General features: G+C 46.0%; 1 protein-coding gene across 2 annotated transcripts in view; it reads right to left on the reverse strand.

The window, feature by feature from the left end:
- Positions 1 to 181: 181 nt before the first annotated feature.
- ddx51 (DEAD (Asp-Glu-Ala-Asp) box polypeptide 51) overlaps positions 182 to 17877 on the reverse strand; it is a 32824-nt gene continuing 15128 nt past the window's right edge. For both annotated transcript variants that reach the window (XM_080474347.1, XM_080474348.1), the window contains exons 8-16: positions 12440 to 12548; positions 11905 to 12080; positions 8744 to 8909; positions 3483 to 3598; positions 3292 to 3408; positions 3114 to 3215; positions 2968 to 3031; positions 443 to 577; positions 182 to 368 (exon numbers count right to left, since the gene is read on the reverse strand). In XM_080474347.1, the coding sequence (XP_080330473.1) occupies positions 348 to 368; positions 443 to 577; positions 2968 to 3031; positions 3114 to 3215; positions 3292 to 3408; positions 3483 to 3598; positions 8744 to 8909; positions 11905 to 12080; positions 12440 to 12548 (1006 nt within the window). In that variant the 3' untranslated portion in view covers positions 182 to 347. The remainder of the gene's footprint in view (positions 369 to 442; positions 578 to 2967; positions 3032 to 3113; positions 3216 to 3291; positions 3409 to 3482; positions 3599 to 8743; positions 8910 to 11904; positions 12081 to 12439; positions 12549 to 17877) is intronic.

The raw sequence follows: 17877 nt of genomic DNA on the forward strand, positions 1-17877 counted from the left end.
AACAAAGTTTGTCCGATTGAGCTGATATTTGGTGGGTGGGCTTGTGGGGGCACCAGGGTTACAGAGGCCATAATAGGGAAAAAGTCAGACGGGCCAGAGTCCGGCAAGGATCGAGGTCCCGACCAACGCTGCTTGCAGTTTTAATTATCAGTTGTTACACATTGTTAGAAAAGATGGTTTTATGCCAAAAGTCCTTGTTTTATTCAGTTCAAATGGGAGGTTTCACTGTGCTGCCTGGTTACAATCACAGCATACATATACAATACAGCAGTACACAGAGGTTCAGATTTCAAGTCCAGAAAAGAAGCTTGCCGACGTTGGTGCATTCCCTCTGTGGGCTGTGAGGATTATTTAATCCTTCTTTCATCCTGCAAAGAGACAACAAGCAGCAGCTGAAGCAGAGCACACCATCCTTTGACCACTTCAGGAGCTGAATCCGTACCTTAATGATGTCAGCCAGCTGCTGCAGCGTCTGCTCGTAGCGCAGCTCCATGCTTTGAAGGCTCGCTGGTTTGATGACCTGTTTCTGAATCCCTGCGCTTCCTGCTTCCTCCACCATCTGAAGGAAGCTCTTCTCCTAGGAGTAGAGGGCCACCAGGTCCCATCAGTCTTAGTCTGGATATACAGTCTGGATATTGTCTGGATACAGTCTGAATACAATCTGAACATAAATTCAGAATACAGTCTCAATATAACCTGAATGCAGTCTGGATATACAGTCTAAATATAGTGAAAATACAGACTGGTTATACAGTCTGAATCTGGTCTGAATACAGTCTGGATATAGTCTGGATATACAGTGAGGGGACATCCAACATGGCTACGAAGTAGTACTGCTAAACCTCTGACCTCTCGGGAACAGCATGAATACACAGTCTGAATACTGTCTGCAGAAATTTTCCACCTCCGAGCCTGGTTTGGCAGGTTTCTCCTCCTGTGAGTCTGGTTCTGCAGTTTTCCCTAGACTTTGTGTTGTACCTGGACGCTCAGTAGCTTTCTCTAGACGTGGTTCTGTACCTGAACACTCAGTAGTTTTCTCTAGACTTGGTGCTGTACCTGGACGCTCAGTAGTTTTCTCTAGACGTGGTGCTGTACCTGAACGCTCAGTAGTTTTCTCTAGACGTGGTGCTGTACCTGAACGCTCAGTAGTTTTCTCTAGACGTGGTGCTGTACCTGAACGCTCAGTAGTGTTCTCTAGACGTGGTGCTGTACCTGAACGCTCAGTAGTTTTCTCTAGACGTGGTGTTGTACGAGAACACTCAGTAGTTTTCTCTAGACTTTGTGTTGTACCTGGACGCTCAGTAGTTTTCTCTAGACGTGGTGCTGTACCTGAACGCTCAGTAGTTTTCTCTAGACGTGGTGCTGTACCTGAACGCTCAGTAGTTTTCTCTAGACGTGGTGCTGTACCTGAACCCTCAGTAGTTTTCTCTAGACGTGGTGTTGTACCTGAACGCTCAGTAGTTTTCTCTAAACGTGGTGCAGTACCTGAACACTCAATAGTTTTCTCTAGACGTGGTGCTGTACCTGAACACTCAGTAGTTTTCTCTAGACGTGGTGCTGTACCTGAACGCTCATTAGTTTTCTCTAGACTTGATGTTGTACCTGAACGCTCAGTAGTTTTCTCTAGACGTGGTGCTGTACCTGAACGCTCAGTAGTTTTCTCTAGACTTGGTGCTGTACCTGAACGCTCAGTAGTTTTCTCTAGACTTGGTGCTGTACCTGAACACTCAGTAGTTTTCTCTAGACTTGGTGCTGTACCTGAACACTCGTTAGTTTTCTCTAGACTTGGTGCTGTACCTGAACACTCATTAGTTTTCTCTAGACGTGGTGCTGTACCTGAACACTCATTAGTTTTCTCTAGACGTGGTGCTGTACCTGAACACTCAATAGTTTTCTCTAGACGTGGTGCTGTACCTGAACGCTCAGTAGTTTTCTCTAGACGTGGTGCTGTACCTGAACGCTCAGTAGTTTTCTCTAGACTTGATGTTGTACCTGAACGCTCAGTAGTTTTCTCTAGACGTGGTGCTGTACCTGAACGCTCAGTAGTTTTCTCTAGACTTGGTGCTGTACCTGAACGCTCAGTAGTTTTCTCTAGACTTGGTGCTGTACCTGAACACTCATTAGTTTTCTCTAGACTTGGTGCTGTACCTGAACACTCAGTAGTTTTCTCTAGACTTGGTGCTGTACCTGAACACTCATTAGTTTTCTCTAGACGTGGTGCTGTACCTGAACACTCATTAGTTTTCTCTAGACGTGGTGCTGTACCTGAACACTCATTAGTTTTCTCTAGACTTGGTGCTTTACCTGAACACTCATTAGTTTTCTCTAGACGTGGTGCTGTACCTGAACACTCATTAGTTTTCTCTAGACTTGGTGCTGTACCTGAACACTCAGTAGTTTTCTCTAGACTTGGTGCTGTACCTGAACACTCATTAGTTTTCTCTAGACTTGGTGCTTTACCTGAACACTCATTAGTTTTCTCTAGACGTGGTGCTGTACCTGAACGCTGGGTAGTTTTCTCTAGACGTGGTGCTGTACCTGAACACTCATTAGTTTTCTCTAGACATGGTGCTGTACCTGAACACTCATTATTTTTCTCTAGATGGGGTTCTGTACCTGAACACTCAGTAGTTTTCTCTAGACGTGGTGCTGTACCTGAACGCTCAGTAGTTTTCTCTAGACGTGGTGTTGTACCTGAACGCTCAGTAGTTTTCTCTAGACGTGGTGCTGTACCTGAACACTCAGTAGTTTTCTCTAGACGTGGTGCTGTACCTGAACACTCAGTAGTTTTCTCTAGACTTGGTGCTGTACCTGAACGCTCAGTAGTTTTCTCTAGACTTGGTGCTGTACCTGAACACTCAGTAGTTTTCTCTAGACGTGGTGCTGTACCTGAACACTCAGTAGTTTTCTCTAGACTTGGTGCTGTACCTGAACGCTCAGTAGTTTTCTCTAGACTTGGTGCTGTACCTGAACACTCAGCAGGAAGGTGAAGGCCAAGCCGGCTTTTCCTGCTCTCGCTGTTCTTCCGATCCTGAGTAGAGACCCCAGGAACAGAGGGATTACTTTACACTTCCTTCACACAACCGAAAGAAAGGAATGTTTGGAGAGTTCACCTGTGAATGTACGTCCTGATGTACTGCGGCGCATCGTAATTGACGACACACTTGACCCCGGTGACGTCGATGCCTCTGGCAGCTGCGTCAGTGCTGATCAGCCTTCAAAAGGAAACCTCAGGTTAGACCACTGCCCCTGCAGCCTTACTAACGTAGTGAGCCCACTTCCTGGACTCACAGCTGGATGGTCCCCTGCTCAAAGTCCTTCAGCGCCTTCTTCCTCTCAGCGGGAGAGAGCCGGGAGGAAAACTCTGCCACTCGAATCCCTCCGAACAGCTGCACCAGCAGGAAGAGTCTAGGAGAGAAAGAAGAGGAGACGCTGGACGGAGTCCCACTGGACACTTCAACCTGGTTCACATTTTCTCCCACCTGTGGGCCGTCTCTTTGGAGTTGGTGAAGCAGAGAATGGGGCGGAGCTTCAGACGAAGGAGGAAGTGGAGGATGAAGAGGGGCTTCTTACTTAGAGTACAGGGAACATAGTACTCCTACAAACACAAAGACATTTCATTGATTCTCATCCACTGCGCCACTTGGAGACGTTCAAACAAAATACACTTCGACTCATTAAACAGGCTGCTGCCCTAATGTGTGATATTGTATTAATATTTTTTGTTTTTTTTGTTTACCTTACTGGCTATAGAAATATCTGAATATTATATTGTTGTTAATCAATCCGTGTTGGAGTGTGTGTGGACGTTTGTGTTGTTGGGATCTCACAAGACTACAGAAAGGTTGGTTAATTTTTAAGGAAAGACCATCTTCATTTGTCATGATATAAGGTCATGACATGTGGAATCTGCTGAGCTCCACACCCAGCAGGGGGTCCTGCAGCTCCATGCCCTCAGCCAGTCACCGATTGGCTGAGGCCAAAAGATTCGAGACCTTCAAATCTCCCCACCTTATGAAAGCCTCTGGAGAGATTCATCAAGTCTTCTTGCTCTGTGAACACCGGGGGGAAGGAGCTGCATCCCAGCAGCTCAGCTGTAGCTCAGCCTGCTATCAGCTCCTCTTCTGACCCACCACCAGGATCAAAACCTCCCAGAACCAAAGGCCAGAACCCAGCGTCGGATCTCTCATCAACCAGGGAAACCATCACAGACAGAGACCAACTGCTCAGGTCTGAAAGGGAACAACTCGGACACTGCAAAGACACTTCTTCTTCTTCTTCTCCTCCTGAACCACCAGTTTCTTCTTCTCCTGAACCACCAGCTTCTTCTTCTTCTCCTAAACCACCAGCTTCTTCTTCTCCTCCTAAACCACCAGCTTCTTCTTCTCCTCCTGAATTCAGCTTCTTCTTCTCCTCCTGAATTCAGCTTCTTCTTTTCCTCCTGAATTCAGCTTCTTCTTCTCCTCCTAAACCACGAGCTTCTTCTTCTCCTGAACCACCAGCTTCTTCTTCTCCTGAACCACCCACTTCTTCTCCTCCTGAATTCAGCTTCTTCTTCTCCTGAACCACCAGCTTCTTCTTCTCCTGAACCACCAGCTTCTTCTTCTCCTGAACCACCAGCGTTTTTTTCTCCTCCTGAATTCAGCTTCTTCTTCTCCTCCTAAACCACAAGCTTCTTCTCCTCCTGAATTCAGCTTCTTCTTCTCCTCCTAAACCACCAGCTTCTTCTTCTCCTAAACCACCAGCTTCGTCTTCTCCTCCTAAACCACCAGCTTCTTCTTCTCCTCCTAAACCACCAGCTTCTTCTTCTTCTCCTGAACCACCAGCTTCTTCTTCTCCTCCTAAACCACCAGCTTCCACCAGCTTCTTCTTCTCCTCCTAAACCACCAGCTTCTTCTTCTCCTGAACCACCAGCTTCTTCTTCTCCTCCTAAACCACCAGCTTCCACCAGCTTCTTCTTCTCCTCCTAAACCACCAGCTTCTTCTTCTCCTGAACCACCAGCTTCTTCTTCTCCTGAACCACCAGCTTCTTCTCCTCCTAAACCACCAGCTTCTTCTCCTCCAGAACCACCAGCTTCTTCTCCTCCTGAATTCAGCTTCTTCTTCTCCTCCTAAACCACCAGCTTCTTCTCCTCCTGAATTCAGCTTCTTCTTCTCCTCCTGAATTCAGCTTCTTCTTCTCCTCCTGAATTCAGCTTCTTCTTCTCCTCCTAAACCACGAGCTTCTTCTCCTCCTAAACCACCAGCTTTTTCTTCTCCTCCTGAATTCAGCTTCTTCTTCTCCTCCTAAACCACAAGCTTCTTCTCCTCCTGAATTCAGCTTCTTCTCCTCCTAAACCACCAGCTTTTTCTTCTCCTCCTGAATTCAGCTTCTTCTCCTCCTCCTAAACCACAAGCTTCTTCTCCTCCTGAATTCAGCTTCTTCTTCTTCTCCTGAACCACCAGCTTCTTCTCCTGAACCACCACATTCTTCTCCTGAACCACCAGCTTCTTCTCCTGAACCACCAGCTTCTTCTCCTCCAAAACCACCAGCTTCTTCTTCTCCTCCTAAACCACAAGCTTATTCTCCTCCTGAATTCAGCTTCTTCTTCTCCTCCAGAACCACCAGCTTCTTCTTCTCCTCCTAAACCACCAGCATCTTCTCCTTCTAAACCACCAGCTTCTTCTCCTCCTGAATTCAGCTTCTTCTTCTCCTCCAGAACCACCAGCTTCTTGTTCTCCTCCTAAACCACCAGCATCTTCTTCTCCTAAACCACCAGCTTCTTCTCCTCCTGAATCACCAGCTTCTCCTCCTCCTGAATCACCAGCTTCTCCTTCTTCTCCTGAATTCAGCTTGTTTCTTTGTTCTAAAAGAAACGTGGTCACACACCTCCCCCTTGTCCAGAGGGGGTGAGCATGGTGGCCAGGCCAAACAATTAGATTCTATTAAGGCCTCTTCATCCTCCATAAGAACAAGAAGAAAGGCCAGCATGAAGGTCCTGACCATCAAAATGACCTCATTTCTTTCTTCCAGCTTCTTCTGGCAGAAGAAATTAGTTTGGGCTGTTCCAACCGTCCTGGCTGAACTATGTAGGACCTGCTCTGCTTCCAGCTCTCTCATGACTATCAATCATATTTTAATCATATTTAGCTTGTAACATCACTACTGTAGGAGCACCGCAGCTCGTTAACATGTCAGAGTGCAGGCTTTTACAGGATGCACCTGAACGCATCACGAACAGCTGTCAGCTCCTGGAGTTAAAACCAACCAACATGGCGCGCTGACTAAAACTCTCTTTATAGTTCTATTGATAATGATAGATTCTATTACAGTGATTAAGTACTATTACTAATGCTCTTAGTTTCTATTACAGTGACTGAGTTCTATCAATGATAATATCAGGATTAGTTTTCAACCTGTTAACCAACGTTAGCTCTGCCACACACACACACACACACACACACACACACACACACACACACACACACACACACACACACACACACACACACACACACACACACACACACACACACACACACACACACACACACACACACACACACACACACACACACACACACACACACACACACACACACACACACACACACACACACACACACACACACACACACACACACACACACACACACACACACACACACACACACACACACACACACACACACACACACACACACACACTGCATGTTAAGCTTTGCTTCACTAACTAGTTAACTACCAACCTACACATTCCACACCATCACACAGTAACTGAACACCGTCTGACCCTCCAGACGTTTTACGCCCAATGACGGCACCAATATCTGCAAGGTCAATTGTCACTTATCCCTGTGACAGGTTCAGTTCTGTGGTTTCTCTGGTAGAACTTCAGCCTTCACGAATACCAGGGCTTCCTTCGCGTTCACAAACTGCTTCTCCGTCCCGTTGTGTGTGATCCGTAATCTCGCTGGTTAGATGAGGTTGTAGCCGCTTTACCTCCGTAAACGCTGATCTGGCTTGTACCACACTGGAGGGGTAATCCGGGACATGTAGACGGTGGCTCCGTTGATTTGAAGCGAGCCGGTTTCCTGAGCACGGCGGAGAATCTCCACACAGTCCTGGTAATAATGGAGCTGGGCTACAATGGCGCGGGGCTGATCGGATCTCCTTGCAGGCCGACCCCGGTGGGACCGGTCAATCACAATGTCTCTGTCCATGTTCAACACCTTTTTCAGCAGACGGCGGGTGGAGGGCTTGAACCGGGTGTTCAGGATCCCAGTATTGGAGCGTCTCATCCTTGCCCCACAAAGTCGAGGCATTTTTCATTCAAACTGGTTACCTCGGTCTCCAGCCGTCCCACTTCAGTTTGCAGAGACGTCCCGTCGTCAGAGCACGCTGATAGTCCACATTCCATTTCCGACATGGTTGTTTTCATCGTGTCCTCGTCAGGGTGGAATGTCGCTGTGCTGTTAGCCACTTCTGATTTCACAGCTTGCCGGTCATGTCTAATGACTTCCAGCTCCTCAACAAGCACGGCTTTCTGCTCTGACTTAAGCAGTGCGACTATTTCATTCTTCTAAAGTATTTCAGCTTTCATGTCTTCCGTGTCCATGTGCTCATGTGGTGGCGGTGACTCCCGTCCGCCTGCAGCAGCAGCCGAGGCCGTTGCCCTGGGCCCGGTAGAGGAGGATCCTCCGGTGAACTGGTATTTTCGTAAGTTATTGGCCATTGGCGCAGTACGTAAGCAAGTACTGAGCAGCGACGGATAAAAGAGACATCTGAAGCAATATAATGTCGCCAAAGATGACAAAAAGTGCCTAATTACAACCTTTAAACTACAGTTTCAGTAGAGCTTGACGAAACACGTGTTACTCGATTGCCTCCTCGCTAGCGCCCCCTCCAGACGTATAACAACAAATCACATTCACATCAACTCATTTTAGAAATGTTTCTTTAACGGAGACACTCAGGAAGCGTCTCCGTCTCCTCCGCCTCTCTGATCCAATAGTCTGTGTTTGTGTAGAATCTCCCTCTTTCCTTCACCTTCAGTGTTTGGGAGCACATGGCCGTCCTGCACAGCCCACCATGTGCTGAGAATTAGTTTAATAAATAAGTGTTCATTCGTATCAATCTCAGGTCTGTTGTTTCCATAGTCAGCCACACCACAGTGGTGGAACAGGCTAAATCATGAGAAGAAATAAAAATAATATTTTATAGTGTGCTGCTGTAACAAAGCATTAACAAAGTGCTTTTCTGCTCAACTTTCTACCATCACTCTCACAGGATTTAGGATGAGTACCTGTAAAGTCTTTGACTGTTGAACTACTAAAGATTCCAAGCAAAGAATGAGAGTTTAATATATAGGATTCATTAGTGTCACCATTACTGCTCTAAGATCACTTCATTAGTGTTTTACACATTTGTAACATGAACTGCTAGGACGCACCATATCATGTGGACGTGAGATATCTGAAACGTAATCTTGTCGTATTTTGAAAAGAGTGAATACTCTAACAACATTTTTTTCTTGCCAAAAAAACTGCAATTTGCCAAATAACAGCAAAGAATGTCAAGATAAATATGATGAAGTTGATAGTTGGGCAGCTTCAAGCCTTCCCATCAAAAACACAGTAATATCACAGTAAAGGTATTTGGGACAAAGAGGCAGAAGCACTCACAAATTGTAAGTTTTAAAATGGTCCAGATATAAAATGTAAATAAATACAGGAAGTGTGGTCCTGAGGAAGACGCTCTCACCGTCAGGCCCTGGGGGAAGTCGTAGCCTCGCTGTCTGTCCCCGTGTCCTGCGCTGGAACTGAAGAGTCGAGGCTGATGGAGGCCGAGCTGCTGCAGCTTCTCAGGGTTCTGAGTGAGCGTGGCTGAAAACAGCAGCTTCTGCAGGGGCATTGGGGGCGGAGCCAGGCTGGAGGAGCAGAGAAAACCTGTTACTGCAGGTTTCCAACCACACGGCGGTGGGGGGGGTAGCAAAACAGCGGAAAAATCACCAGACAATCAGATTCAAATAGCTCCGCTAAATAATCGCCTGCAGTCGTATTCTGAAGAACATCACGTCTCAAATTTAGTATTTCACCCGTAAGCCGTGTAATAAACCGGATAACGTCCAGTGAGTTGTATGTTGAGGGTGGGAGGACGATGGGACGGGTCCATTCATCCCCATCCGGAGCGTCAACCTGCTGACCGCTGAGATTCCAGGATGGCTCCCCTGAGAATGGCTCTTCAACCTCCTTGGATGTTTGCCAGTAATCCTCGCTTCACTTTTTACACAGCGTCTTGTTTTCCTTCACGTTAGAAAATGTAAATTTTGTCCATATGTCTTCTCTCTTCTTCCCCGGCGTTGACATTCTGTTGTCTTCCGTGTGAGACAGGACAAAGTAGTATACATTCCCGGGTCAGTCTCCAACTGGCTCACAGTGTGAACGCAGCTTCTTACAGGTCACTCTGATTGGTTCTCCTCCCGCCTCCTTCCAAACCGTCATTTCCTTCCACAAAAGAAATTCGTTCTGATTGGATCTTGTCTCTTGCAGACATTTCCGTCTCGTTTTTATTCGTTGACAAAAATGTCAATGCACCTCGTCATGGTCTCAGCCCTCATGAATGAAGTTTTATTTAGTTATCATCTCATTTTAGTCAGAAAAAAAGGTTGACGAAAATTTCTCGTCAACAAAATTAACATGGATCCCGATACCTGAATTAGGAAACCTGCAGATACCAATACTATTCTGATATCAGAGCTCTGTTGCTTTAATAATATTATTATCATTATTGTTGACTTTATATGAGGCTGTAATAAACTCCTCTCTACAGTAAAGTATGAAATGTACTAATGTATACATGTATTCTCTCTAAAGACAACTTGAGGTTAGTATCAGGACAGAAAAGGAAGCAGTACAGAGTATTTTTGTTCCATGTGGACAATGTGGGGGTCTGCGTGACGTCATCATCTCATAATAAACTAGTTCTATCTTTAAAAGCTCAGAATGACTTTATTAATTTCTGGGGAAACTCTTGAGCAAGGCAGCAGCAACACAATGTTTCCAGCTCTAACGCAGCTCCAACCATTGGGACTATTTTCAGGGAGTTTAGCGTGGCGTAGGACGCAGCTTCACGGAGGTGTGAATCGCCTGCTGACAGCCTGGAGGAGCTCATTGTTTTGATGTCAGTGCTGTTCTCCTCCGAGAGCTGGAGTTTGAAAACGCTGACGTCTGGCTGCAGAGCGCCGCCCTGCTGGACTACGGCTTTGCTAACATCCATGTTGCTGTGTTGCTTTGCTAACATCCACGTTGCTATGTTGCTTTGCAAACATTGCACATTGCTCTGTTGCTTTGCTAACATTGCTGTGTTGCTTTGCCAACATTGCACATTGCTGCATTGCTTTGCAAACATCCACGTTGCCATGTTGCTTTGCTAACATCGCACGTTGCTGCATTGCTTTGCCAACATTGCACGTTGCTGCATTGCTTTGCCAACATTGCACGTTGCTGCATTGCTTTGCAAACATTGCACGTTGCTGCATTGCTTTGCAAACATTGCACGCTGCTATGTTGCTTTGCAAACATTGCACGCTGCTATGTTGCTTTGCTAACATCCACGTTGCTATGTTGCTTTGGAAACATTGCACGTTGCTACTTTGCTTTGGAAACATTGCACGTTGCTACTTTGTTTTGGAAACATTGCACGTTGCTGCGTTGCTTCGGAAACATTGCACGCTGCTATGTTGCTTTGCTAACATCCACGTTGGTATGTTGCTTTGGAAACATTGCACGTTGCTACTTTGCTTTGGAAACATTGCACGTTGCTGCGTTGCTTTGGAAGGATTGCACGTTGCTGCGTTGCTTTGGAAGGATTGCACGTTGCTGCGTTGCTTCGGAAGGATTGCACGTTGCTGCGTTGCTTCGGAAACATTTTTAATTGTGGTATCGAATTAGTATCGAGAATCGTGGAAATTCACAGGTATTGGTATCGACTACTGAAATTCTGGTATTGTGACAACGCTAGTGAAGACAAGGCCACAACAAGGTAAAGACAACACCACAATAAGGTAAAGACAATGCCACAACAAGGTTAATACAGTGCCACAACAAGGTTAATACAAGGCCACAACAAAGTAAAGACAATGCCACACCGCCACAAGGTAAAGACAATTCCACAACACGGTCACAACAAGGTTAATACAGTGCCACAACAAGGTTAATACAAGGCCACAACAAAGTAAAGACAATGCCACAACAAGGCCACAACAAGGTAAAGACAATGCCACACCACCACAACAAGGTAAATACAAGGCCACAACAAGGTAAAGACAATGCCACAACAAGGTAAAGACAATGCCACACCACCACAACAAGGTAAATACAAGGCCACAACAAGGTAAAGACAATGCCACAACAAGGTAAATACAAGGCCACAACAAGGTTAATACAAGGCAACAACAAGGTAAAGACAATGCCACAAAAAGGTAAAGCCAAGGCCACAACAAGGTAAATACAATGCCACAACAAGGTAAAGACAAAGCCACAACAACGCCACGACAATGTAAACACAACGCCACAACAAGGTAAATACAAGGCCACAACAAGGCCACAACAAGGTAAATACAATGCCACAACAAGGTAAAGACAAAGCCACAACAACGCCACGACAAGGTAAAGACAACGCCACAACAAGGTAAATACAAGGCCACAACAAGGTAAATACAAGGCCACAACAAGGTAAATACAAGTCCACAACAACGCCACAACAAGGTAAAGACAACGCCACAACAAGGTAAATACAAGGCCACAACAAGGTAAATACAAGTCCACAACAACGCCACAACAAGGTAAAGACAACGCCACAACAAGGTCAGGCACAGTGTCAGGTGACTAAAAGGAAAGGACTTTCCTTCCTCACTGACTCACCTGGCTGCAGTGATGTACGCCGGCTCCATCCTCCTGAACATTGCGCCCGGTGTGAACCTCAGTCCGGTCTGTGACCCGGTCCCCCGTCCTGTCCCAGGTCTGTACACCGCCTTCACCACCTGACCGAGCCAGGACTGATGCATGCTGTCAATCATTCTGTCCGCCTCGTCGATAATCTGAGAGGACATGACAAGTTTGATCAGAGTCTCATACAGCAGAGTCTCATACAACAGTGTCGCATACAGCAGTTTCATACAACAATGTCTCATACAACAGTGTCTCATACAACAGAGTCCAATGCAGCAATGACTTACATAGAAGAGTGTCTCATACAGCAAAGAGTCTCATAGAGCAGTGTGTCAGAGAGCACAGTGTCTCATACAGCAGTGTCTCATGCAGCAATGTCTCATACAGCAGTGTCTCATAGAGTACAATGTCGTATACCACAGTGTCTCATGGAGCAGAGTCTCATACACCAGCCTCATACAGCAGAGTGTCTCATACAGCAGTGTCTCATACAGCAGTGAGAACTCACCAGAAACCGGAGGTGTTGCAGACAGAAGCTGGAGTTCTTGTTGATGTGATCCACCAGTCGACCAGGAGTCGCCACCACGATGTCTGCTGCACTGCGTCTCACGCCCCCCCTGGAGGAAACGCCATCAATTAAATGCTCCATCCATCATTGATCCATCATCCATCCATCTTCTTAACCACTCAATCTGTATAGAGGTTATTCCCTTGAGGTCAGAGCACAAGCAGTACTACTGGGCAGCCATGTTGGACGTCCCCCGACAGTAAACAACACTAAGCAATCACCTCAGACAGAATGTGATGAGATATCAGACAAGATGGTCAGGATACCTGCATTAACAGGCAGTAACACCTGCAGTAACAGGGAGGGAAACCTGCAGTAATAGGCAGGAGACCTGCAGTAACAGGCGGGAGACCTGCAGTAACACCTGCAGTAACAGGTGGGAAACCTGCAGTAACAGGCTGGGAACCTGCAGTAACAGACAGTAACAGGCAGGAGACCTGCAGTAACAGGCAGTAACACCTGCAGTAACACCTGCAGTAACAGGTCCGAAACCTGCAGTAACACCTGCAGTAACACCTGCAGTAACAGGCGGGAGACCTGCAGTAACACCTGCAGTAACAGGCCGTAACACCTGCAGTAACAGGGGGGCTGCAGTAACAGGCATTTGCACCTGCAGTACAGGGAGGAAACCTGCAGTAAGAGACAGTAACAGACAGGAGACCTGCAGTAACAAGGAGGACACCTGCAGTAACAGGGGAAACCTGCATTAACAGGCAGTACCAGGCGGGAGACCTGCAGTACGAAGCGGAAAAACCTGCAGTAACAGGCAGGAAAACTGCAGTAACAGGGAGTAGACCTGCAGTAACAGGCAAAAACTGCAGTAACAGGTAAGAGACCTGCAGTAACAAGTAAAAGACCTGCAGTAACAGGTGGGAAACCTGCAGTGACATGGTGGGGAAACCTGCAGTAACACCTGTAGTAACACCTGCATTAATAGGTATTAACACCTGCAGTAACAGGAACCCTGCATTAACAGGCTGTAACACTTGCAGTTACAGGCAGGAAACTTGCATTAACAGGAACACTTGCAATAACAGGCAGGAAACCTGCAGGAACAGGTAGTTCGTCCAGACGTCTGATTAGATGGTTTCCCTGTCGACCCTGACAGAACCTGCTGTAACAGGGACCCTGAACGTGTTCACATGTCAGTGGAGAGAATCACTGACAGTTCTAACTGGTCATCAGATAACATGACGCCAGATATATCAGTGACCACCCACACCATAACACCTCCACCGCCTCTAGGTAACTTATTTTCCTGAAAGCGGAACAGCAGACAAAGTTGCTGCTGCGCTCAGAGACTCCATTCAGGACTGAGAAGAAACTCTCACAAATGCAGTTTGGGATCCGAGACAGAAACCAGAGTGTCCTCGGATTCTGCAGGAATATTATCGGGTGTTTTCACAGCAGCAAGAGAGTGAACGGGAGAGTGAGCAGAGTCTCATCACAGTGAGACCTAATCTACTGAGAAACAGAGTCTCATGACTAAAGCACTGCAGCTCTTACACCAGGGGTCTTCAAATCCGGGCCTGGAGAGCCGGTGTCCTGCAAGTTTAGTTCTCTCACAGGTGCAACACACCTGAATGCAATAAGGGGCTTGTTATTGGGCTTTGTTACGAGCTGGATTATTGCCTGAACATTAGATTGAGGTGTTCTGAAGCTGGGAGAGCTAGAACGTGCAGGACCCCAGCTCTCCAGGCCCGGATTTGAAGACCCCTGTCCTACATGCACCGACATGCTCACCACACTGCTTGCTGAGTCATCAACTAATTCAACTCAGTTCAATTCAACTTTATTTATACACCACAGTCATTTCTAGGAGCTTTTAACAGAGAAAAGAGAAAAACCCAACAAATCCACATGAGCAGCAGATTGATTTGTGACTGTGGAAAGAAAAACTCCTCGAACAGGAAGAACCTTTGTAGAACCCAGAGTCAGAGGTGGAGGCTTTCTGAGGACTGGTTGGGGGGGGGGGGGGGGGGGGGGCAGATAGGATAGACAGAGAGATAGATGGGGGAAGGTTCAAAACTTAGTTCGGGTAGGGGGCAAGAAACAGACCCTGGTTCGGGAAGGTGAAGGTGGAGGTGGAGGTGAAGAGAGAGGCAACGGGCAGTGAAACAGCCCTGACTATAAGCTTTCGTAAATAAAACATTCTTGAGTCTGTCCTTGACAGTAGAGCCTGTGTCAGCCTCCCTGCTGACCCTGGGAGGCTGACACAGAAACGAGCCTTCTATGATCTGGCTCTACGGAGGTTTATATCACTTCACACTGTCAATAATCACCAGAGAAGGGGGAGAGGCTCCACCTCTCTTCAGAAACTAAACTTGCATTGTTTATTCTGAGGAACGCATGTTCATATAATAACATAATTCACAATTGTGTTTTACAGTGAAATGTTTCATCTATTCGTTTGCACCGACGTCACGAATTTCCCATGATCCTCTCTGATTCACTCGTGTCCGCCATCTTTTATGACAGCTTTTATTTACAACAAACCGGTAACTGTTGAGGAAGGCGCAAAGTGTTTCATTTCATATTGTGTTGGTGCTTTTCTTGAGGGGATTTTCAACACAGAATGATCTAATACATAGACTTACAGTAGTAGACCTCTAGTAGATTGTAGACATACTCTTCTAGATCATTACTATACGGTGTAGACTGGAGGCTCTACACATACATAAACGATCTACCAGCATATGTCTACGTTGTCAGCTTGTTGAAGCAGACATTCACACACGGGACAGATTGACGGCAGAGTTCATTTATTAAAAGTTCCTCATTAGTTATCTGACGGGACATTTCTTCACCAAATGGACCGTCTTCAGCAGCCACACAGCGCAGCGCTCTGGGAGGTTATGGTGCAGGTTGTATTGACTATCGGAGTAAACCGTAGTACCGGAGGAAAACCACACACACACACACACACAGACAGACAGAGACAGAGAGAGAGACAGAGAGAGAGAGACAGAGAGAGAGAGAGAGAGAGAGAGAGAGACCCCACACAGAAAGGCTCCTGCTGGGATTTGCACTATGACCCTTTTTTTTTTTTTAACTGGGACCTTCTGGCTGTGAGGCGAGAAGCTGTGGACTAATTTACACGGACATCGTGCCTCCATCCTGCCTCCATCCTGCCTCCATCCTGCCCCCATCCTGCCCCCATCCTGCCCCCATCGTCCTCAAATTGTTGTAGGGGTCCACCCCACCGCACCCCTCTATCTTACCGTGATTCCGAGCTTCATCTGGAATGTTCAATCCTTAATAAACTTGTGAAAAATCACATGAATCCGATACGAAGTTATGTTCTTATGAGCTGTATACATAAAAGATGGTGGACCCAAGCGAATCGTAGAGGATCATGGGAAATCTGATGTCAATTGCAAACGATCTATAGTGATGACTTGCATTGTTATAACACCGTATACCGGTCAACACGTGGGGAATGTTAAAACTGTAACACCGTATACCGGGCAACATGTGGGGAATGTTAAACTGTAACACCGTATACCGGGCAACACGTGGGGAATGTTAAACTGTAACACCGTATACCGGGCAACACGTGGGGAATGTTAAACTGTAACACCGTATACCGGGCAACACGTGGGGAATGTTAAAACTGTAACACCGTATACCGGGAACACGTGGGGAATGTTAAAACTGCAACACCGTATACCGGGAACACGTGGGGAATGTTAAAACTGTAACACCGTATACTGGGAACACGTGGGGAATGTTAAAACTGTAACACCGTATACTGGGAACATTAGGGGAATGTTAAAACTGTAACACCGTATACTGGGAACACGTGGGGAATGTTAAAACTGCAACACCGTATACTGGGAACACGTGGGGAATGTTAAACTGTAACACCGTATACCGGGAACTCGTGGGGAATGTTAAACTGTAACACCGTATACCGGGAACACGTGGGGAATGTTAAAACTGTAACACTGTATACTGGGAACACGTGGGGAATGTTAAAACTGTAACACCGTATACTGGGAACACGTGGGGAATGTTAAAACTGCAACACCGTATACTGGGAACACGTGGGGAATGTTAAAACTGTAACACCGTATACTGGGAACACGTGGGGAATGTTAAAACTGTAACACCGTATACTGGGAACATTAGGGGAATGTTAAAACTGTAACACCGTATACTGGGAACATTAGGGGAATGTTAAAATTGTAACAACATATGGATACGACCAACTCTGTTAGATGAGTCACCATGTGAACACTTAATCAAAAACGGCGTATTTGAGTCTTTCCAGTCGGTTTTAGATTCATCAGAGCTCAGAGACTCTCTGATCAAAGTTATTGATCATCTTCTCTTGGCCTCAGACAAAGAACTGCTCTCTGTTCTGGTCCTGTTAGATCTCAGTGCTGCATTTGACACTATCGATCAGAACATTGATACTATTGATCAAAACATTGATATTATTGATCAGAACATTGATACTATTGATCAGAACATCCTATTACACGGCCTAGAAATCATCATCGGGCTTAAAGGTACAGCACTAAATTGGTTCTGATCATATTTATCAGTCAGGTTCCACTTCGTTCATGTTCACGATAACTCTTCAGTCCAGACTGAAGTTAAACATGGAGTTCCACAGGGTTCTGTCTTCGGTCCTATATTTTTACTTTATACACGCTTCCTGTAGGGAATATAATTAAAAAACACTCCATTAACTTCCATTGTTATGCTGATGACACACAAATCTATTTATCTATGGAACCAGAGGATAATAACCAACGTTCTAAACTAGAAGCTGTCTTGAAGACATAAAGGTTGGATGAGCTGTAATTTCCTGCTCCTGAACTCTGATAAAACTGAAATTATTATATTTCGCCCAAAACATGTGAGAGAGAAACGATCTACAGATCTAGTACTACTAGATGGTATTACTTTGTCCTCCAGTACCACTGTGAGGAACCTGGGAACCATTAAACAATCTGCAGGACTGCCTTTTTTCACCTCGGTAATATTTCCAACATTAGAAACATGCTGACTCAGAGTGATGCTGAAAAAGTAATCCATCATTAGTTACTTCCAGAGTAACTATTGTAACTCCCCATTATCAGGGTGAAACAATAACTGGTTCAAAATGCTGCAGCCAGAGTCGTGACAAGAACCAGCACCAGAGATCAGCTCACTCCAATACTAACCTCGCTTCATTGGCACCCTGTTCAATCTAGAAGAGAATTTAAAATCCTCCTTCTAACTTAGAACGCTCTTAACAACCAGGTTCCATCAGATCTTAAAGAACTGCTAGTCCCAGATCTCCCCAGAAGAACTCTTGGTTCTCAGAGTGCTGGCTTACTGGAGGTTCCTAGCTTTTCTAAAAGTAGAATGGAGGCAGAGCTTTCAGC

The sequence above is a fragment of the Lipophrys pholis genome, assembly GCF_963383615.2.
Source record: "Lipophrys pholis genome assembly, chromosome: 11".
Lineage (NCBI taxonomy): Eukaryota > Metazoa > Chordata > Actinopteri > Blenniiformes > Blenniidae > Lipophrys > Lipophrys pholis.